Source organism: Varroa destructor, unplaced genomic scaffold (genome assembly GCF_002443255.2).
Source record: "Varroa destructor unplaced genomic scaffold, Vdes_3.0 BEIS01000007.1, whole genome shotgun sequence".
Taxonomy (NCBI): domain Eukaryota; kingdom Metazoa; phylum Arthropoda; class Arachnida; order Mesostigmata; family Varroidae; genus Varroa; species Varroa destructor.
The window spans coordinates 4130254-4154232 of NW_019211460.1; the positions used below are offsets into that span (position 1 = coordinate 4130254).

The 23979-nt window shown below is 39.0% G+C and overlaps 3 protein-coding genes across 4 annotated transcripts in view; 1 reads left to right on the forward strand and 2 right to left on the reverse strand.

Moving 5' to 3' along the window:
• LOC147754213 (transmembrane anterior posterior transformation protein 1 homolog) overlaps positions 1-3512 on the reverse strand; it is a 7152-nt gene extending 3640 nt beyond the window's left edge. The window contains exon 1 of the mRNA XM_086974172.1: positions 3373-3512. The gene's annotated coding sequence lies outside the window, so the exon portion shown is untranslated. The remainder of the gene's footprint in view (positions 1-3372) is intronic.
• LOC111253596 (uncharacterized) overlaps positions 1-21049 on the forward strand; it is a 63261-nt gene extending 42212 nt beyond the window's left edge. The window contains exons 7-17 of the mRNA XM_022813241.2: positions 4980-5206; positions 6048-6240; positions 6603-6775; positions 6987-7146; positions 7525-7837; positions 9234-9420; positions 10154-10362; positions 10755-10935; positions 11639-11816; positions 12265-12431; positions 12863-21049. Of these exons, the coding sequence (XP_022668976.2) occupies positions 4980-5206; positions 6048-6240; positions 6603-6775; positions 6987-7146; positions 7525-7837; positions 9234-9420; positions 10154-10362; positions 10755-10935; positions 11639-11816; positions 12265-12431; positions 12863-12982 (2108 nt within the window). The 3' untranslated portion in view covers positions 12983-21049. The remainder of the gene's footprint in view (positions 1-4979; positions 5207-6047; positions 6241-6602; positions 6776-6986; positions 7147-7524; positions 7838-9233; positions 9421-10153; positions 10363-10754; positions 10936-11638; positions 11817-12264; positions 12432-12862) is intronic.
• cactin (cactin, spliceosome C complex subunit) lies at positions 50-3513 on the reverse strand. Of its 2 annotated transcripts, none has more exons than XM_086974171.1 (2): positions 3373-3513; positions 50-2865 (listed from the first exon to the last, which is right to left on the reverse strand). In XM_086974171.1, exon 2 carries the CDS (start codon positions 2804-2806, stop codon positions 221-223), a length of 2586 nt encoding a protein of 861 aa, XP_086830297.1. In that variant the 5' UTR covers positions 2807-2865; positions 3373-3513; the 3' UTR covers positions 50-220. The 2 variants fall into 2 exon arrangements, with proteins under 2 accessions (XP_086830297.1, XP_022668977.1); XM_022813242.2 differs by having other exon boundaries at positions 50-2868.
• Positions 21050-23979: the final 2930 nt, after the last annotated feature.

The following is a 23979-nucleotide window of genomic DNA, read 5'->3' on the forward strand; positions in this document are numbered from 1 at the left end:
TATTTTTTAAACCATTTATTATACCTAAACGAAAATAACTATGCCATAATCATTGTACAACATGTTTTTATTATTCGTATATGTCATGTATATACAATCAGGGTTTCAGACCAATGATAAGAAAGCATTACGCGGAATGAAAGTAGGCGACTCAACTTTTTATAATGATGCACATAATTTCTCATCAAGCCTCACATGAATACATGCACACACTCATTTTCTATCTCCTGTATCGGTAGCGTTTAAAGTGGAACCATAACTGAAAGATATCGTTGTGAAATTGGCACCGGAAACCCTTTTTATATGAATATTCCCATTCTCGGTTGACAACTTTAAACGCGATATCCTCGTATGGGGGACCTGCATGAAAACGTAATATAGAAAAGTCAGTGTTGTCCTTACATGGAATGAGAAAATACTGAGGCGTCTTGTTCTTATCAATGAGGTCCGGATAGAAAATGTTGAATTTGTAGCCTTGAACAATTTTGGGTGGCGGATTATCGATGTCATAGTGTGTCTGATTATACTTATTCCACTCAAAGCCTGTATGAACGCGGTTAAAGTACCGCGGTTTTCGCGGTCGCCATTTGTCACTCCATTGGTATGATTGAGAATCGACAAGGTTCTCCTCAACGCTGAAGCGGGCCTCGTCTGAATCCATACCTTTACGAGCTTCTCGCTCAAATTCTTCTTCTATACGAGTCAGCTTGGCGGTTCCACTAGAACGCAACATCATTTTACGAATCTCTCGTCGCTGCTCATCCTCATCGGGGTCGGTTAGGAGAGTGCCAGGTTCAAGCTCTTGCGTCGTAAGTAGCGTTGGTGTATATCTGCCTGCGTGGTAATCCTCTATGCTCTGTTGTAATGGGTCTAATTCGCCCCGTTCTGAAGTTTGGCTGCCCTCATCTTGGCCTGTCCTAGGGCTACTGCTGCCTTCTGCACAGGTGTACCGAGATGCAATATGTTCTTCTTCCGCTACTCCTTGTTCCATCTTTAATTGCTCCAGTTTCTTTCGAAGATTTTCTTCATGGCGTTCTCGAAGTCGGGCTCTAGCCATATACGAACGCAAACGTGATAGTAATGTTTCCCAGTAAGCGACATCAAGGCCCGGGGCCTTGTTACTCAGCTTTAGTTCTATTTGACCTTTGAGGACTTCAAGCTGTTTAGGTGTTTTGCCTTTGAATACACTGACGATCTCGGAGCTGACTTCAGTGCTAATAGCACTACGCCCGCTTCTATCATCCAGAGCATTCTTCTCCTCGTTGTTCAGCTGGCGAACTTCTTCGTCGACGATAATACGAATATCGTTCCAATATTCTTGATTCTTTTTACTCTCAAGCCGCATGTAAACGCTAATATCCTCAATAAGGTCTTCGAAGTCATCAAGCGTTAGCCCATTCAAATAGAGGTAAGGTTCAATCATATCCACAGAAAAATCTTCTTCCTCTGCTGAAATGTATCGAGCGAGAAGATCAATCGGTTTAGCGCGACCGTCCTCAATACGAATTTTTGAACGGAGTTTGGCTTGTTGCAAATGGAAACTGTCCTCCTGAGCTGCCCACTGCTCAAACTGCGCACCCTCACGCTGACGTTGCTCCATTTCAATAGCTGCATCCCGTTCAGCGCGTTCTCTTTCGCGTTCTAGCCGTCGTTCTTTGACTTTCTCCAGTTCCTGCCGTTGCTCTTCACGTTTGCGTCGGTTCATACGCTCTAGTTCCTCGTCCTTAATGTCTTTAAAACCCTCTTTTTCTAACTTTTTCGTCCACTTAAATGTTTGGAGTAAATTGGAATCACCGAATGGATTATCGTGATTTGTGTAACCGGCATACTCTTCATCCCAGCCCATCTCTTGTTTTCGTTTACGTTCCTTAGCTTCTTTTTTAGCGAGACGACGTGCCCTCTTCTGCTCAGGCGTTTCTCGCTCCTTCATAAGCTGCTTAAGGCGTTTCTTTTCCTCCTTTCGGCGTACTTCTTCCTCTTTGAGAAACTCACTATACTTTTCCCGTTCGCCCTTGCTCATTGCATCCTTATGCCTCCGCTCGGTTTTGGTCTTTTCTTCATCACAGTCTTGCTCATAGGACGTACTTCGGGACGCGTCGCTGGTGCTCCTAGAACGTGGCGCCAATTGTTGCCTGGAACTCTTGCCCTGGCTACTCTGCTCGTATTTCGTAGCATAATATTTATCACAAGTCTCACTTTCACATGTGGAATCACCTCTAGTTTTCTTTTCATGTTCCGACTTATTTCGACGTTCATGAGGAGATTCTCTTAAATTGCTCTTATGATGTCTTCGTTCTTTAGAGTCGGTTCGATCTCGGCGAGAATCTTTTTGTCCACAATAGCGAAACGTGGATTTATATTGAGGACGTTCGAGCCTCTCTCGTGACCGGTTCCTTTCCTTTGATGCGCGGTTGCTCTCAGCTAAACTCTGCCCTCTGTCACGGCTTCGACATCGTGTGGTATTTCTACGACAACGGGAAGAGCTTCTTTTACGCTCCTTTACCAAGTGCTTTTCAATAGAGCCTTCCGGGCTTCTTCGGTTACCATCTTTCTGCGAACCCTTATTGTGCCCGCGATACTCTGGTGAACTTCGTGATCGCTCCACTGCATTATCAACGTCTTTTCGTCTTGACGTTGAACACGAACGTTCATCTTTTTGAGAATCCAAGGTTTTTTCTATTTGTCTATAATCTTTAGAGCTACGTTCTCTCCGCCATGAGCGACCTTCATCCGAATCCGAACCGGATCGAGTTGAATCAGTCGGGCTGCTACTACTTCGACAGCCACGTCGACGGGAAGAACCCATCTAATGCGAGTAAAAGTGTTCGGCGGTACGTGCTCCTCGGAAATCAGGCCAACGAGAATCTTCTGAAATACATGAGCTTGCTTTTACTGTCCAAGACATACGATGGTCAGAGATGACGACGGAGGTAAGCAAAGAAGGATTTTTTTAAATTAACGAGGAGGCCTGGCAAATGTAACAACGAGTGCCATAAAGCACTATTAATAGTAATCATGCAGAAATGAAATTTACTCTCAAAGATAGACCACAAACATTGAGTAAAAATATTTTTTATCGTACCTACTTAGCAAAACACTGCGATATACCCCAAAACATCACTACTACAAAGAGCTTACATTTGATCACACTACAGTCCTTAAATATTCTAAATGGCTTTGTCTAATTCCTTTATGATAGGGTATCACGTTAGATACGCACATATAGCTATAATTTTTAACGACAGGCGTGAAAACAGTATGAACAATTAAGAACACGAACTTTATATTATACATAAAGTTGCAGATATTTAAATAAATATCCAGATAAAATTATTCCAGTTAATGAATTAGGTAAAAAAAGGACAGGATTACCTTTTCTAAATCACTGCAAATAGCTTCATCGTCACCCGTGCAGATTCGGCTATTGGATTCCAATCAGATATCGCTTCAAACATGAATTTTAAAAATGCATTTACAGAGTAGAGCTTCTTTTAAGAATATCCAACTCTCTCACGATGCCCTCACCGTCAAAATGTAGAGGAAACCACCGAACACATTTTGTTTAGAGGAGTAAACATCAAGTGCCCAGTCCGAGCTAAAATGGAGGGCAGCCGTGGTACCTTTGTGATGCAAACCCATACCGAGGGAAAGAGTTGCCCTCACCCATCTAGGATGAGGGACGACATCGATTCGGTTGTCCCAGTAAAACGTAGCGGATTTTTTTCTGAAGTAGGCTGATTAGTGATGCATAAGCTAAACGCGACAGATGACAGATTAAACGTGACACAATAGCTCCCCTGGTGTATTATTTTATGACTTGTGGTACACTTGAGCAAGCTAAGCAGACGAATATGACTTCTGAAAGAAAGAGTTCTATTTTCCCGCGTTTGTTTAACTACTATAGTTAGGCTAGTTCTTCGCACGAGAAGAACTGTATAACAGCACTCGCGAAATCAAACTGTATCTCTATTTTTGACCTTGACCGGTTTCAAAATTTCATTCACAAGTACGTGCATTTGAAGAATTCTAATTTTTGCCGCAACGATAATGGAAACTTTAAATGTACTTTTTGTGACTTTGGGTGTGCTTTCCTTATAGTTTCATAGTTATTGTTTATCACAGTTTGTACTACAATAAATCAAATTGTTGATAAAGCTGCGCCAACGTTATAGTGAAAGATTATTAATTTCGCAGAAAGTGTAAACGGCAGAACAATGAAAATACTGTTGTACGTGTTTTCATTACTTTAATATATTATATAATTGACTGCCTACTGGTATCTGAAAAATGGTAGGCATATAAATCCCATTTTATCTTTCTTTCGTATGATGTATCAAAACAATGTATAATAAAACATGAACAGACGCTGAACCCCTGTTTTATAAAGGAGCGCATCGTAATGCAGCAAAGTAAAAACTTTGTTTGTGCCCTCTTGTTTGTTTGGCGACGAATTGTATATCTATGCTATAATATATATGTATATAGATTATAGCACAAGTACGGCTGATCTTCGAAACTGTGGAAGACACACATTGGTAGAACTGTAAAAAAAGATGCCCTAAAGGCTCACCTTAATCAATATAATCTCTATTTTTATATTATGCACATGCATACACTTTCAAATATTACATTAAGATTTATTTGTTAAAAATCGAGATCAGCCTTAAACGAATTTGACTGAATCTCTGGGAAAGTAGATCTTCTTGTTTTCTCGCGATATAGCAATATAATATCATTAATTTCTCTAAATTAATCCGCTGTGCTTTTTTTCAATTTTTTGTTCGCGTATTTCTATTCACATAATTTCATAGAGATTTTGAAAAAACAAATAACTTTTTTTTATTATCGCATCCAGACAAAACTCGAACGCTGTAATATAAACCTATAATATTTCTGGGCAACCAGTTAGAAAATTATTTTGAGACAAAAAGATGGGTTAGGTCTACATGTGTTTGTTTACCTGTTTATTTTACCATTAGCTGTCGTGTCAGCAGCAGCAGCTGCAGCAGCAGCAACAGCAGCAGCAGGGGCTGCCGGGGCAAGCGGTGGTGAACAACTTCCAAGCGAACCTCTAGATATGGCGATCCGGAGCGCAAGCGTGGCTGGTATGGGAATGGCCTCAGCCCTAAAAAGGCTCCGAGCCCTCATCCGGGCACAACCTGAGGGCATCTCAGGCTATATCATCCCTCATGATGATGCTCACCTTGTAAGTTTTTCTAATACATATACGATTTACCTACACTTATCAATGATTATCACAGCCATTATGTCAGCAAGCCCGTCATGCCCCGATTGTCTACTCGGGTTGTTAGCTGTGCATCATTTAGATGAAGTCCGGTTATCCTTATCCTTCTCTTTTTACAAATTTGTCAGATTTCATTTAAATTGTCAATTGCGCCATCAAGGAGGATGAAGGAATATTTACCTAAGAGATATGCGGTAGCATCCAAATCCATCGAAACTTACCCAGCAGATCTCTAAAAATTGTTATCAATTATAATACTTTATAACAGGCAACAGCGTTACTTGGTATTAGATCCACAGACAAAATTCGCACTTTATATAGTCCATGATGAGCGAGGTAACATTTTACAGAAAGATATATCGCATGTACAAAACTGAATGATCAAGTATGTGGAAATGAAAGATATAAGCTCAATTATTATTTTTTAATCGATCGCCCACTAAAATAGACACGTTTCATTGCAAACAACCAGTGATCATTAATGACATTTATAATGAATATAATTAATCTACAGACTATAGACTTGAATTAATTTAGCTAACAAAATTTCAGCTCAATAATCTTCTGAATCCTTTCGCCATCACGGCAACTTACATTAGCATTAAATATTTTAAAATATTGTTATTGTGCCCAACATTTGTTTACACAGTATCGAGCTTTAAAGTTTGCTAATAAACATCTGTATGGGTTTTTTCATATCTTACTTAATACTTTATTACTGGCAGGGTGCCTTTTATTGATTCGTCAACCAAATTCGTACGAATTCGAGGCATTTATCAGACAAATTATTACCGTTTTGCAGAGTGAGTATATTTCGTCGAGTGACGCTCGACTGGAGTTCATCAGCGGTTTTACAGGATCGGCTGGCACGGCTATTGTCACAGAAGATCAAGGGGCGTTATGGACTGACGGCCGATATTACAAGCAGGCTGAAAACGAATTGATTGCCCACGCCGCAGAGCATGGACATCAACAATGGACACTTATGAAAGAAGGTGGCATTTGTTGTTCTGACCCATGTTGCGCACTGATGATTAAGTTATATTCAACAAATTTTCGGATGATACTTATCATCAATCTAGTTTATTTATATCAATTATATATATAGTAAAGGGTATATATGTGAAATATTGTATTTTCAGCGGCGCAATGGTAGAAAATTTTGTGAATCCTCAGGCGGGTTTATTACCATGGACAACTATTTTATCGGGCACTAATACACATAACATCAGATTCGTTGCGTTGCACTAAGTTTAATTCAACGAAAGTCTTAACACCTCTGGTTAATAGGATGCCCTACAAAAATTAAAAAAAAATTGTATTAATGTAATATATGAAAAACTATGTTTTGGTTCAGGCTTGCCAGAAACTCTGGAACCACACCAATGGCTTTCAAAGGTCCTGCCGGCAAAAGGCAAAGTCGGGGTTGATCCTTTGCTAATCTCGTACACTGGATGGGAAAGGCTTGCGCAGAAGTTAGAGGGTGCCGGACATAAACTGGTGCCAATTATACATAATCTTATCGATCAGGTGCGTAACTAATGTCACAGGAAGCAGAAACCGACAGTCAAGCGATAGTCGAGGGACAGCATACCAGCAGTTAAATTTTTTCGACTGTAAATAAAGAACGTAATTATTTTTATATCTATAGTGGATCATTTAAACCGTACCAATCAGACTCTCATGTACGTTATGAAGGAAAATTGCGTCTTTACTCAATTGGCTTTAAAACATCTTTTAGGTATGGGAAGAAAAACCCTCTCCGCCTGGAACAGCGGTTGAGGTCTTACCTTTGTCATTAGCTGGACGCAGTTGGCAAGAAAAACTTGCGGATGTGCGTTCGGATCTCAAAGCGAAAAACGCTCAAGCGTTGGTCGTCACCGCTCTCGACGAAATTGCATGTACGTACTGTCGTGACGTAATTGTCTATCCAAAGCACCCGCCAAAATATTCTGCCTTCAATATCGGATAATAAACAACAACCGTTATCGCCTACTTATTTGTAAGACTGGCTTAAAACTATTGAATTATAGTGCATGACAGCCATTGGAACCGAGTGATATACTGATGTAACCTTCACATGTATATAATATTGTAACATGTATGTGATAATGCACGACGATTTTTATAATCCTGTCTATCTGCCATAGGTCTATTATGAGTGATTTGAATTCGCTTGACGTTTAATAAAATTTCGAATAATATAATATTGGACATGTCCAGACATGACAAATCCGGATATAATTTACGTCACTTTTGTCTATACGTCTTTTCGGCAGGGCTATTCAACTTACGTGGAAGCGACATCGAATTCAATCCGGTGTTCTTTGCATATGCTGTAGTGACTTCAAAAAGTGCGCATCTTTTTGTGCACGAGGATAAGATCACCGTAAGCCTTGAGAAACATCTAACTTCATCCTCCAGCAGTCCAAGTAGCGACGTATCTTCGAGTGCGGGAAGCTCCCGATCAGGAGATACGAGAATGGACACTAGTGGTGACCCAAACGATCAAACTGGGCAACAGTCTCAGCCTTCTGCACAACACCTTCACCAGTCCGTGCTACCTGAAACTGTCGACATTCAACCCTATTGGTACTGGTCACTTCTTGCAAATAATTTTTCTTTAATAACTTCTTTAAAGGGCTCGGATCTCTAAATCCATTTTCGCGTATTTTTGTACTTGTTCATTAGGTTAAGCGAGCCCAATAAGTGCAACTCGGTACCGTCTAACGTGACTACATGTAAAAAGTCGTTATGAAGCACAAAAATTCTCTCATCTATAATCTTTTAGGATACAACTTTTTAAAATAAATTTAATACAGTATTTTGCTTGTCCAATATCTCACAAAGGTAAAAATTTTTCAGATAAAGTCTGATTGATAAATTTAAAAGTGCCAATGTTGACGAACGGATGACATATACTTTAATGCGGCTCTCATAATATTACGACTGATGATGTTGGTAATGTTACTTCGGTCTGTTTGAATGATACGGGATGCGTTCGAGTATATGGGGTGGTGATGGTATCCATAACAATAAGGAAACTGAGCTTTGTACCTCCCTCACTAGTTTGTCGAGATAACCAGTAACGAGAAACAGTCTATGTAGCTCGATGGAGTAACTGATAATATGTATAATTAAGGCTATACAGAACTCCTATTCTTTTTATCCGACAGAGATAAAAAGGAAACAGGAACTACAACAGTGCCGTCACGTAGCAATTCTTTCACTATTAAATAAATTGACCAAATGATGAAGAGAGCTGATATTTAGGAATTTCCCGTAGGCACAAACTATTCATATATGTTCATGGGCTTTCCAAGGGTTTAGCATGGCCTAACTTATACATAGGTCGAACCCAGCTCTTCCAATAGAAGGCAACGAAAGAACTACGAGGTACAACCAAACAAAGGAAAACAAAAATAACAACAACAACGACAATAACAGGCACATCAAAACTGTCTATACGGGTAATATTATATACATCTATGCATACACATATATATATATGTATATTACATTTATATATATATAGAAAATCTGAGCAGATTATGCTAATGGACACGTTTATGTAGTACAAACAATAAAGGTAATAGTGTTAACGATAACAGCAATAAATAAGTAAATAGATATAAATATTTCAGTGGTACACGTAGAAATTAACAGAATAAAGAGCAATGTTTAATGAGTTACGGTCGACGACTGAGAATAATTAGGGACAATTAGTTTTGACCTTAAGGAACGATATTGAAAAGTGTGTAAGTTTAATATGATGTCAGAAGTTACATAAAGTAACTAACCAATATACAAGGTACCTTTTTGTATATGAAAAAGCATACTGCAGGACTGCGTTGTCATTTCTCAACTCTGGATGTTGTTTGCTTCTGTAATCTACTTGATATATTTCTATCAATTTATCAAACTTGATATAGGCTGAATAAATTTTGCTGTTTTAGCTAATGGAACTCGACTGAATTCTCCATTGCAGGGTGTTTCGGGAGTTTCTATCGATGCTTATCCAACAGCGGTCGGGTCGCGTGTGGGTATCGCCCAAGTCGTCATACTGTATCGTATCTATCGTTCCTGAGGAGAGGCGCATATTGGAGCAATCACCCATTCAAGTCAGGAAAGCTGTTAAGAACACAACCGAAATCGAGGGCATGAAAAAAGCACACGTTAGTATTGCTACTTTAATACTAATAACTACCATCATCAGTTAGTTGCGCTTGTTGTTAAATTTTAATTATGCTTCATTTGTGAAAATGATTGCAATTTAATTAAAGTGATTTTCATTGTATTGATTCCTTATGGAAAGACGTGACTACTGTCATTCGTTCACAGCTCTAACGATGACACATCTTCCGCTCAGCTTCGTCTTTAACTTAAGAAATAGCTCCTTCTTTTAAGCTGTTTTTCTTAAAATAGCTGAAATTTACCGGTAAAAATTAAGTTGTGGGAAATCGAACACCAAAAGTGTCACTTTAAAAGCTAGAAATCGATGGACCAAGCTTTACCAATGACATACAGTACACAACAAGTGAAATTAAATAGAAATCTAGATTTCATTCACCTTCTTTTCCACGCGGTTCTTTCAAAGTGTTTACTGCTCGCACTTCCCTCCTATTTCCTTTACCAATGATTGTTTTCGGCGATCATGCCTAACAACGATTTAAGAGTCCGCAGCAACAAAATTCTATCGCATACTATTGTCCATTACGGTCCATTATGAGTACTGACGTTTGTATTTTCCTACGATGACCACAGACGGTATTGTATAATGACTGCTACAGGCTTGGATGAATAGGGTTCTGCTGTGTGAGCTATGAATCTTTAAAAATCTCTGTAGAATGATTATTTCCGTAAAAAATTAAAAGCAAACATTTAATGACAATAATGGACTTGCTCTAGATTCGTGACGCGGCAGCGATGTGCGAATTTATATCTTGGTTGGAACGTGAGGTGCCAAAAGGTGGAGTGACAGAAGTGTCTGCCGCAGATAAACTGGAAAGTTTCCGTCGAGCTCAGACTGATTTTGTGGGGCTCTCATGTGCCACCGTTAGCGCGTCGGGGCCAAATGGCGCCATTATACACTACAGACCCACAAAAGACTCCGACAGGTAATATTATTATTGTCCATAGTTTTGCTTCCGGTTTACATTTTAAATAATTGTGTAATAAATAAATAATAAAGTGAAGCTAGTTTGGGAACGATTTATTACGCATAAATGAGAGATAATATCGGAAATTCCAGAAAATTATTTTTGCTCACTTAGGTCATCAAAATGTTGTACAGACATTGCTCGAGTCTGTTCAGTCGTGTTGTAGACGGGCGAAGACTTAATTAAGTAATAAAATGGCTCCAGCAGGTGCTAACAGAATAAGCATCCTTACCGCTTAATTATTACAACAAACTATGTGTAAAATCGTTTCGTAAGCATTTACTTTGATCGTTTACCTATTATAATGCAATAATTGGTTTAATGCTTCTAATATGATGGTCCTATTACAGACCTATAACGAGTGAAGATCTCTATCTGGTCGATTCTGGAGGCCAATATCGGGATGGCACAACAGATGTTACACGAACAATCCACTTCGGAACGCCAACGGCCGAACAACGGGCATATTTCACCCGAGTTGTAAAAGGCGTTATTCTTCTAACTACGGCAAAATTTCCTCGGCTTGTAAAGGTAGGTTATACAGATTCTCTATAATTACCAGGTTTTAAGATTTTATTGTATTTAATTTTAAAATATACGTAGCATATATTGTTGAGACCTGGCACTGCGGAGGCACTGTATAATACTACGGTATGCTTCGCCCATAACAGTATTGCATATCATTTCATCTAAAGTATTAAGAAAAAACTAAGAAAGACAGGAAGCTAGAAAAAGACTTATGCTGTAAGAAGACATATATTGTTATGCCATTTTGAAGGAAAGTGATACCTCTGAGTTTTTGACTTAATGCTGTTTTAAATCAAGAAGGGGAAGCGCAGCTTGAAGGGATCATTTAAAAACAAACGAATTTCATTAAGACAGCATTTATGATTGCGTATTCTTTGATTCAACAAGGGGGATTTTAACTAAACTTGTACAGAATAATTTATCAGTCTAAAAGAGTTTCTGCGCTCTTTTAGCGCTCTCTTCTGCGCAGCAGTAGCCTATAGCAGTGGCTTGGGTAGCTAACTATCTCGCTGCAAAGCCAGAACCTATCTCTTTGAGCCCCGTAGTAAGACATGCGCATGGTATTTTTTAAACTCGTGAGTAATAAGTACACTACTGCTGTAAACATTACCTTGCGAATTGTAAAACAGAGAACAACAGCTCCCTGTTGCCCCCGAAAATATACCAGTTGGTAACAGGTAGTTCAATTGATTCTTTCACGGTACAGGGCGCTATGATCGACACACTGGGCCGTAAGAGCCTATGGGACGTCGGATTAGACTATATGCATGGAACAGGCCACGGAGTTGGCGCTTATCTTAACGTGCATGAGGGACCCTTTTCGATCTCGTATAGGGACAACCCTTATGATTGTGGACTGCGCGAGGGCATGTTTAGTAGCATCGGTAAGTTTTGTGTGAACACATGTATATGGATAGCAGGTAGGCTTTGATTCCTATTAAAGCTCACTAGGTGTTTGTTTAGTCTATTTTTGTACTGACACCTTTTTACTCTAAGGCCTTTTGGTGCTGAAATTAATTCCTCTGATTCCTCAATAGAACTGCTGAATGTAGGCTTAATTGAATCCCTAGTGTTGTGCAATAATACATGGCCTAATTGAGCATTAGCGTATTTACACGAAGTAAGCCCAGGCGAACTAATTGACGCCGAATTTTATAATTCAGTAAATAGACGGCTTAACTTACGGTGGTTAGAAATGGTAATTTTATGATTGCTCGCTCACCACAAGAAGATTCATTTCCGTGTGCCTGATACCATTATCTGTCATTTAACCAAAAAATGATTTAATTCAAATAAAATATTGCGTATGTATGTATGTATCTTTGATTATAGAGCCTGGATATTATAAGGACGACGACTTTGGGATTCGCATTGAAAATGTGGCAGTAATCGTTCCGGCAAAAACTGACTATGAAAAACCGTTTCTTACGTTCGAGACGGTTACATTAGTACCAGTGCAGAGTAAACTCCTCGATCCCTCAATGCTCAGTAAAGAAGAGGTATGATACACGGAAGCTATTAGATCTTTTTGCCATTACTTTTGCCCTTGCGTATTTATATATATTCATAAAACAAGTGTACACCTTTTTGGCTTTCTTTCAATAAATGTATAGTAATTTTCAATAGTATATATTATATTGTTAGTAAAGGATTTAGGATACTCCTCTTGCTCGAATTATAGCAGTTGCTTAATCTTTCTTAACACATATTAATACTTAATACTGATTATTTATAATCCGTTAATTTATTCTCACATGGTGTATATTTAAGACTACGTGGAAATTATACATTTGCAAATAAGAATAATAAATCTAGAAAAAGCATTGACATGTATGCTTGTCCTATTGACGAATTCGCACCACATTTCTCAGTAGTTAGTAAAGAAGACTTTGACATTGTATTTAAATATTTATTGCGTATCATTTTTCAGATCGAGTGGATAAATGGTTACCACGAACAATGTCGTTTAGTGGTAGGCAAACTGCTGGAGGAAACTGGTAAAGATGCTGCGCTGAAGTGGCTCCTCCGGGAAACGCAACCTATAGGTTAATGGAGGGCGAAAAACAGAAACGCAGGCGTCGTAACAACACTAAACGCTAGCAGATATTAACCGTCAATGAGTTTCAAGGAGCTCATATCGCCCTCATGAAACCGTGAACTGAAAGGGCAAAATTACAAGCAAGACAGCTGATAATGTCAGCCAATGACTTTTCGGAAGATGACCCTGAAAGGATACTATTTTAAAATATGAGGTTATTAAAGGCACGAGCATGGTCTGTTAGGAACTCTATACATACTATAACTTTTTTGGTTAGTTTGCCTACAAACAACCAGCATGTGACAAGTTTTTATAATATGTGCGGTGAGCGTTGCTTCTTTTTACTTTTTTCGGTATATTCCAAATCATAAGTTTTCTTTTTGAGGCCAATTAGATATCTGTGTAGTAGTTTAACAGCTTTTATTTCGCATGAACAAACTAACAGGAGTTTAGGTATCTGTTGCCCCTGTGGATCGTCCTTCTCGTCCGAGTACAGGGCGAACGTGATGACGTGTACCACCCATACTTATCAGCTGAAGTAAATACGACCTTATCTACCTCTTTATACCCATTTCCCGCGCCTTCTCCTCCTGAAAGGTCGAGGGGGATTTATCTGAATCGCATACAGCCGTATGTCTTGATTAAGGCCGCCGAAAATGCGGAATAACGTCGCAACGACGAACTGGAAGCAATAATAACAACTATACACGTACTAATTGAAAATAGCAGTGATTAATATAATTATCAATAATAAGATAATAATTAGACTCTTATTAAGATTTTTAACTGCAATGACGGGTCATGACAAAGCATAAACGGCAGCAATGATGCAAATCGTGCTTAGAAAAGGGTGTCAGAAGGAAAAGAGGAAGTAACTCAGGCGGAGACGGCGCATGTGGAGATGTAATAAGTTAATCTTATTTATTTTGAAGGTCAGTGAAAGATGCAATTAGTTCATTGATATTGGAATTTTAAAAACACTAATTGTGCACGCGTCAATTTCATGTACATTTTCGCGTATTGATGCAGTGTCTAGGAGTATTCCTGCCATGGTAAAATTTTTAGACATTCAGTCATATTGAGCGTCTTATTATCTCTCTCCATGTGCGCCCCATAAAATAAACGAGCTTGATCGCCTGACTTGTAAAGTTTGGTGAAGTATACAAAACAATTACGACGACCTACTAGATTCTATAAAAAGATAAAATGCTATATTATGATGGTCATGTTGGAGGAAACATGTTAGTGTTTATCTTAATGAATAACAACAGCAACCAAGAAGCAATAGAGTACGTCCTACCTCAGGTCCATCATTTTATCTGAATGCTAGTCATTAGTAATTGACACTTGAAAAGAAATACGAAGCGCAAGCATTAAAGAAGAAACCAATGTAACAAATAATAACAATAACACGATGATAATAACTACACCACCACAGAGCATTCATGATTATTGCAACACTAGCAGTCGCCAAGGGGATGTTGATTTTATCAATTATTATTATTATGGTTTAATCAATATATTATACCTGAGATAATTATTACGATAGACCATGAATAATCATGTGCGAAAGCTACTTTGAGGTTGGCCTTAAAAAGGCGTATCCGGTGTCTAACACCACACAGCCTCTCTTGGGTACTAAAACAATAATAAAGTTTATTACTACTACCAGTCGTAATACCAACTGAGAAGAATACAAGATTGAACAAAAAGACGAAAAAGCGAGTCAAGCTTGATTGCTATATTCCATAGATTATAATAGTGATCTATTATTATTATTATTGTATAGGAATCGAGTCATTTACATTTACAAAGGATTTCGTTTGCCTAATATCTCGCAAAGATAAAGATTTGTCAGACAAAGTCTGATTGATAAATTCAAAAGTGTCAGTGTTTATGAACGGATGACATATACTTCAGTGTGGCTCTCATAATATTACGACTGATGACGTTGGTAATGTTACTTCGGTCTGTTTGAATGATACGGGATGCGTTCGAGTATATGGGGTGGTGATGGTATCCATAGCAATAAAATAAGGAAACTGAGCTTTGTGCCTCCCTCACTAGTTTGTCGAGATAACCAGAATAGAGAAGAAAAGAAAATGTTACGAGAAATGGTCTATGTAGCTCGACGGAGTAACTGATAACATGTATAATTAAGACTATACAGAACTCCTATTCTTTTTATCCGACAGAGATAAAAAGAAAACAGAAACTACAACAGTGCCATCACGTAGCAATTCTTTCACTCTTAAGTAAATTGGCCAAATGGTGAAGAGAGCTGATATCTAGGAGTTTCCCATGGGCACAAACTATTCATATATGCTTATGGGCCTTTCAAGATTTCAGCATCGCCTGACTTACAAGTAGATCGAACCCAGCCCCTCCGAAAGGAGGCAACGAAAGAACTGCGAGATACAACCAAAAGAAGAACAACAAAAAACAACAACAACAACAACAGTAACAGACACATCAAAACTGTCTAGACGGGTAATATTATATACATCTATACATACACATATATATAGAAATATATACATATATACATTATATAAATTATATATACACATATATACAGCCAAGCAGGTGGCCAATAAAAAGGCAAGAGTAGCTGAACAGATTATACCGATGGACACGTTTATGTCGACAGAACGATAAAGATAATAGTATTAATGATAACAGTAATAATGATAATGTCAGTGACGATGCTACCAGATATATGTATATATCAGGTTGATTGTTTAGCTGCTTTTTTGTTTACGGTAACACTCTAGGGGAGTGCAAAACGAGGATCGCATGGGTATCGTATGCATATGGCGGCGGCAGCAGCGGAAATATGGCACCCACTGTTAATCCACAATAGGTATAATCAGACAGCAAACAGTTCGAAAAATAACAGAAAATTGAGGTCTTTATAAGCAACACTATGCTTTGTTGGTTAACTTACTACACTAACAACCGAACTGTTGGTTTAAATATATTTCTGATCATTATTATTATTATATTTTGAGAGTCTTCATGTCTTTTTGTTTATTTTCGAGAGTCAACAGTTACAGGTTGGCACGTGTTAACTTCGAAGAGTTAGATTGTTTTTAAAAGCCACTGACTGTACAATTTTAATTGTTTATTATGTTGTTAAAGTTATTATATTAAATGATATTAAGAATAGGCAAGGTTATGCAAGCACGTGCAAATATGCGATGTTACTGATAATCTTTTCTTTTATCGACTGAGGAAATATTATAGCCGGGCTCTGCCATCGATCCGCTGTGCGTCTGTTTATATAATATTGTAGAACGGACTGTGATGACAGTTTCGGTCGCTCCATCGACCTAAAATGCCTCACATTCACGCACTTGTCAGTGAGAATAATTGGCGATTCTTCTAAAGGATCGCTGTAAAAACCTTATTATGATTCATTTACGACTGATCGATCAATAATCGATTATTACCGCATAAAGCTTCAATAATTATGAGGACATCGTTGTGTTAATTCTGCCTCCAAGAGTTGCTGTTACATTATAGATTTTTCATTGGTGTAAGACAGTTTTAACCTTTATTGAAGGCTGGACTCATGACAATAATATTGACAATTGTACCATAGAGTATGAATTTATTACAAAATGGAGACAAGAATCATTATAATTATAATATATTTATAGATACTAAAGTGTGACCTAAGGAAAACATTACACTGGGCTCGATCCCACTGAATTCGTGTTTTTAGCAAAGACGCTAAATATGCCAAAATATGCTTCGGTAAGTTGCGAATATCATTTAAATTTTAACATAACACTATACACTGCTTTATTTTCTATTTACAGTCCTAATAAGTTACAGTTGTTAATGCTGCATCTCACCACTAAACAAGCTTTAACAGTATCTAATTTAAGAATTTTCCTTTCAGTGGTAAATTTTTGAAAAATTGTTAAAGCTGTAAGCTTATCCTTTCCGACTCCAAGTCTACACTGCTTTTAGTATCGAACTAGAAGAAGAGGTGGTAGCAGCGTCATTAAGATTAACGTGAAGCATCCTGGTTGACTGATTTGGACGCTGATTTAATGCACGGGAGTGTCAAAAGCATCGATGCTATTGTCATTCAATGCAGGACCGATTGCAGCACTAATTCATTAAAATACGGAAACCGTGAAAATAGAACAGGTCTAACTTGGATAGATGAATGAGCCACTATACACATTATTCTTTAAAGGTGTAGAGCTTCCGTGAGTTGCTCCGCCCAGCGCCAATAGAGTTCTAGTTCCTGCAGTTGGCATATTTTTACAAACGAGTCGCGCCATTTACATTTGCCTTCCCGTAACCCACGACCTCATCTACCTCAAACCGATGTTCGACTTACCCAAACTAACGGGTTATTTCGAAAAAAAGAAGGTTAACTCCTCAACCAAGTATACAAATGAGGCTTTAAGTAGCAGCAGAAGCTACTAACACCAGTTATTTGCAGCCTTAGGTGGCACAGCCCTTAGTTTTCGTTAGATTATTTGCACGTCTCGCGATCCAAGATCGACACAAGCATTGATGTAAGGGCAAGCTGAGCCAACGCCCTGGATACAACTACCTCAACACGAGCTACCTCACATATAGCAACGTACTATTAAGTTAGATAAGAACTAAATATTAAGGGTCTCCTGTAAAGGACAAACAAGTAACCTAGATTCCGATGCGGCGCTACTCCCTTTTGACCCCGTCTTGACGATCTCAGTTTTCGAAGCGTAGAGTAGACGAAACATCAAGATTCGCAGATTATTCAAGCTATTGTTATGCGTACCCAAGCGTCAAGCGGTATCAGTTATAAAAAGGGATGAAAGTGTGTTTTTCATCTCTCTTTTGAAGTTCCACCGTGCCAAGCTTCTCGCGGACATAAGTAGCATAACCGTAAATGCCACTTGCGTAACCAGCCTCCACTAAATGAAATTCTGATAGGTGCAAAAATTAGCCGAATAAAATTATTTAGTTCTGACTCAAAGTGAAAACAACATGGATTGCTATTCAAGTATGGCAGGAAATTGTCATTTTCTACTTTTAGCGTGTTTTTTTTTATGTCGGACTGACACAGGGATGTGAAACAAGTAGTAGTTGCTTGACAGGGGCGAAAGTCATTAACAAAAAGCTTTGAAAGGGAAGTGGTAACCAATCGGTGCCGCTGCGCCAAATTCCTACAGCAATAATCTTCACACAATGATGATGATACTGATCAAGTTGATTATATTATTACAATATATGAGCAAATACTACAGCAAGAAAAATATATCAAGAAAATATATAACAAGGCACTAATAATAATGATAATTTATATAATTATATACATATATATGTATGAGATATAATAAGAGAAGACAACATTGACTATTATATGATGACAACAATATTATTAAGGCTATGTAAAACATCACTATGGTAAAAAATAAGCTATTGTTGTATAATATACATAATATATTTACAGGGGTATATATATATATATATATATATATACACATATATATAAGTGTACGCGACCTAAAATCATGGTTGAGCAGAATGAACGTAGACGCCGAGAGAGAGAGAGAGAGAGAGAGAGAGAGAGAGAAAGAAGAGGCTGATTTGGACTGAAGGCGACAAACACAGAAAAAGAAGACCTGAATCGCTCTAACAGTTCACAGCTCGCCGACACTTCCGTGTATTGTGTATGTATATTGAAGCATAAAATACTAAGAATTCAGCGCGTATAAAAGCTATACGAAAGAGAGAGAGTAATAGTAATAATGATGATAAAAATAATTAATAATAAGATGACGCAACGGCGGTTGACTGCCCGATAGTGCGCATGCATGTGAGCATCGCCCGTATGACAGATCCACAATGAGCGTTGCAAATTCCCAACATAAAATATGCTTTGTTTATTAGAATACCGTGTGTTCCCAATCGTAACAACATGTCGAAATCGATAACAACAGCGTGAACAACGCGCTAAAGATAAAATTAGGCACATCCAATATAGCAGTATGATACATATATATATATTCACACGGTATGATTACATATAACGGTGGCGCTGATGATGGTGATGATACTGATGATGATTTATGATACATATATAGAACTAATGAATATAAACAAAGAAAATGATTCACTAGACGAGAAATGGAAGGATAGCTTGAAACACACAGTAAGAAGACGAACTTGAGATTTCGAATCACTCCCGTACTAATAATGATGATATTACTTTTACATATATATATATATATATAAAAATATATGAGCGACAACTATAACAAGGATAAACGCAGTCAAACTGCCCCATGTACATCACTTATCTTCTAATAATTCGCTAATATTAATAATGATATTATTATTATTATGTGTTTATTCCGCTACGAAGGGTAGGGAGAGGGTAAGTTTGCGTATGGTCAAATGGAAGACCACAAGATAAAATCAAGAAACGGACCGTAGAAGTGGACTGACATTTACAAATAGACGAATTGCTGATTGCCCTTTTTCTAAGGTTGGCCTGCATCATGTACATCTATGTTCATTTAGGTAACTACGCCAGATTCTTTTTTTGTTGTAGTTTTAGCTAGTGGTAGTTGTTACTGATTACTGGCTTTTTTCCTCTCAAGCTACCTCTACTTTTATCATATATATTTGATGGAAAACCAAGCATCCTTTGATGCATTCCTACTACTTCCAGTAGCAGAAGTAATGGCTTTTATCAGTCGCAGGCCACGTTTTGTTTTGTTCAGTAATATTTTCGGTTGAGTAAGCACACCAGCATTATTTTTTCTGTTCCATATGAGTCAGGTACATTTCGTGGGAGACGTGGTCTATTTATAGATGAGGACTCTATGGTGGAAGCAAAAGCGACTTAGATAAAGAAAAATATTACCAATATTAATATAGTAATAATGGGTATGCTGAGGATTATCGTTTCATATGGTCCCAAAGGACGCTAAACAAACGAGTGGAGGACGGCTAGATATGATAATACAAAATTAATTCGCAGTGTCGAATCATGCGTATACACAGTTAACTTTCCTTTCGTTCAGTTCCTTGTACTTTGTCCTCAAGATGAATGGTTAATGTGTAAACTTGAGCGCATTATGTTGCACAAGCGTCTCTTCAATGTATTTGCGTTCGGTAAGGCATTTTACTAACTTTTCTGTGCTCACCCAACCTCCGTTCGTTCCTGGTGCCAAAGTGCACGTCATGTTGCCCCTCAGACAAACATTTTCAAGTAGTAAAATGTCAATAATAACGACAAGTCAGCTTAGTTCAACAAAAACAAAACAATATGTTTCGGTAAAACGACTTGCATTTACATGTATATATATATATATACAGAGCATTGATGACAGCTGCTCGTTCACATCTTACCCGGTTCTACCAACCCTCTATCGATGTAATACGTGCGAGAAAAAGAGTTGTATATGAAACGGAGAAATCGGAAAAGAAGTAAGTAGCCTAATGATGTCAAGTAGCATGATCCGACACATGTCGGGGGGGCAAGATGGCGTGTATCTCCACAAGGTATAAACAAAAAACATACAGACTGCGAATGATGCAGAGTGGACTCGTGGAGCTCATCGATGGTGACACGTTTCGATGATAAACATAGACATTATTAATGAGAGAGAGAGAGAGTGAACAAACGAGGGAAAAAGGAGGACAGAGAGATTAACAAACAGAGACACAAAACTGAAACAAGGAGAGCAAAAATGTGCACGAAGGAAAATAATCGTTAGTTAACAGGAAAAATAATCGATGAACAGAGAAAGAAGGAAACGGTGAATGAACATGATGATTTTCAAGATGATGCTGAAAAAACGATGCTGATGATGCTAATGACTATGGCTAATGATAATGGTGACATTACTAAATACAATAAGAGCAACATAGAGGAACACAGCAATATGAGCGAGGGTGGCAACGACAAGAACAACAAAAGGCACGGTTCCTCACGAACTGAAAAAGTAGGGTGAAACACGCAAACAAAACAGACAAAGAGGAACAACCAAACATAAACAGACCAAACATCATTCATGAACAAAATGAGCTAAAAAATAAAGATTTGTCAATGTCAACAAACGTGTGGAGTGTTTTCGTTTATATCGACAAGCAACTGAGTAAGTAAGAGTTTTAAAGTGAGACAAGTAAATTTTGTTGTCAAACAGATCGTTTCTCCGCGAATGAGATCGTTTACTTAGCACCAACTGGCATCATTAGCGTCAACCCTGATTGCTGATCTGCATTTGTATGTTGTTGGGTAATATCAGGAAGGCGAGTGCGGGGCCCAAAGGGATGGCAGCTCCTAAACTCGATCGGTGAACTGAAGGCCAAAGATCAATCACCGAAAAGACTGGAGAGCCCATATAACTGAAAAGTACGTGTTGTAAGGTCTGACAAAGCCCAGCATTAATCTTCCCCTCACTGAACTCTGACATTAGAAAGATTTATGATTAATTTTGAAATAAAGGTGGAATAAACCAAATAGATCTTGTGACTTCCTTGTTGCGTCGAGTGGTGGAGCTGGAGTATCAAACTTAAAAACGGAACAGAAACGTATGGCACCGTTGACGATAACTGATCGTCAAACGTGAGGGAATCCCAAGAGACTTTCCGATGATCCGACCCTCCTCTCTGCCACAGCGTTAATGGTAAAAGACAGCATCGCGCAGCCCCTCGACTCCGCGCTGAAAGAGATTCTTTCTAACAAAGCCTTAGTGGCTCTCTATGAGGCGCCGAAAATACATATCCAGAGTGAAGTGTGTGTGAAGCAAAAGAGTATTAGCAGCACCGGTGAACCAGTTGTTGTGTTACCATGAAGACATAGAATTTGAAAAGGGTAGATATATTAGCAAGATGGAGAGTTTTTTGGAAGTTAATTATTTTGCGTTGAATCAGAAGTTTGTGCTTCCCGTTTTTCTATTCGGCCAGGATTGCAAGGCGGCAAACGATATTATTGCGAAAAGAGTGAGTCAAAAATATGCGAAATCTCTCGGCTCTTGCGCTTTCAGTTCGGTTATCAAGAATCGACTGACTATATGGCGATAAAAGTGAGATGGCCGGCAAGATTGCTTTTGACATTGCTTAGAAGATAAAGCATTTTTTAGGTGTGAGAATGTTTGACAAATGAGAAGAGCAGGAGCCAGAAGATGTTGACATTCAAGTGCCACCGATGATAACCACAACACGAGGAGGCTTTGTCAACAAGTCTAGCCAGCCAAACCGGACTCTTGAAGTCGAACGTTCGAGTAGCCGGGTCACCGCCAGCGAAGATACCGTTAAAAAATTATCCTTGAAAAAAAAAAGTAACACCAAGCCGAACAGGTGAGCTGTGGCTGTCGGGTCCCACCCGGCACAACGGTTGAGGACTTCGTCAAACTGGTGTTCGCAGCGTTGATTGCTCGAGAGCCAATTCTTGTACGCGACTCTGTTAATCACCGTAGCCGCTCCCAAGGTCGATCACGGAGCTTGCAGGAAAACCGGATCTTGAGGAAAAGCTAAGAATTATACAGTGAAACTGTGAGAGGTCTGCACCTTCGGCGCTCCTCTCCTCGAAAGTCCTAAATAGTATAGACATAGTTGTGCTAACAGAGGTTTAGGAAACTACCCCTTTTAATTAATAATATTTTTATTCTGTGCATTGGTCAACCAGGCCGCCCTAGTGGAGACATTTCCGTGGATAGACGATCTAGGGTACACGTTGTGTCTAGTGGAGGATAGCGTCATTGCCTTATGTAGCTAGTGACTAATGTCCGGCCGGACGAATCGATGTACGTGTAGGTGCAGAAACTCATTAGCGGACTGGAAGCGCTGTTTCCTTTTTTGCCTCTGTTTTTCCTGTGGTTATTGCCACACCGACTTCAAGGTCCGCCTCGACCAGTCGAACTCAAGCCGCACTGCGGTCCTTCAAGATGCGCTTGCAGATTGCCGTTGCTACTCATCACAACATAACAAAACAACGTAGGTTCCGAAGAAAATATTCCATAAAGAGGATGTGCAGGATCCTGATGCCTGACGTCAAGAGAGCACTGGCCATGTCGCGCTATACATACTATACGTCGACTTCAAGGCAGCTTTCGACGTCGGTGCCCAAAGGCAAAGTTATACGGACGCTGGCTGAGGTGGGTGTCCCTATGGAGGTGTTTGACCTTCTCATTCTGATTCTCCGGGAGATAAGAATAACTATTAACGGTGGAGTGGCCAAACCCTCGTCCTTCATACAAACAACAGGCCGGGCTCAAAAAGCTAATTTATGCCCACTATTATTCTCTATTTCGCTGAAGGGCCCCTCTGATCAAATCATAGGGTCAAGAAATCAGTCGGTGTCACTTTGAACACAACCGATTTAGTGATATACCGGTCAAACATGGTTCAAGTGCGGCAAGCACTTGCCCGATTCCACGCAGCTTTCACATATCTGGGACTGACCATGAACCTGATCGAGACAGAGGCGGTGAAATTTGGAAGGGCAGGTAGGACAGAATTAGCATTTCATATCTCGCGAGATCGCCCCTTGCCTATGTAAACTGGTTTCCTGGTACTTGGGGCTATTTTTATCTGTAAACGGCAGGAGTTTTACCGCGCACATTACCAAAACATGTAGGAAGGTAGTATTAACCATATGGACGATAAAATCGTCCCATCGCCTGCCTCTAGCAGCTACCTTCAACTTATGAAATCTCAATGCAGCTCCGATTGCAACCTATGGAATAAACGTCTTCTAGGATAATCATACAGCTGAGAACTTCGAACAATTAAATCATGTCTGGCCACCTTCCATCAAAAGGACGCTAGGATTACATGTAATGACTTGAAATGGCTTCGCGTATCTCTTAGTTGGCTTGTCATTGTCGTCTAACGGTCTGCGGCATCGCATTGAGCTCCCAGCAACAAAGCTTTCACGATGAATCTTAAGAAGTGAGAGCAAGAATTCACGGAGATCGGTGAAGATTTTTTGCCTCTGCTGCGATGAGGACTAGCCTATGCAAAAAGACGAGTCGGCTAAACAGGCA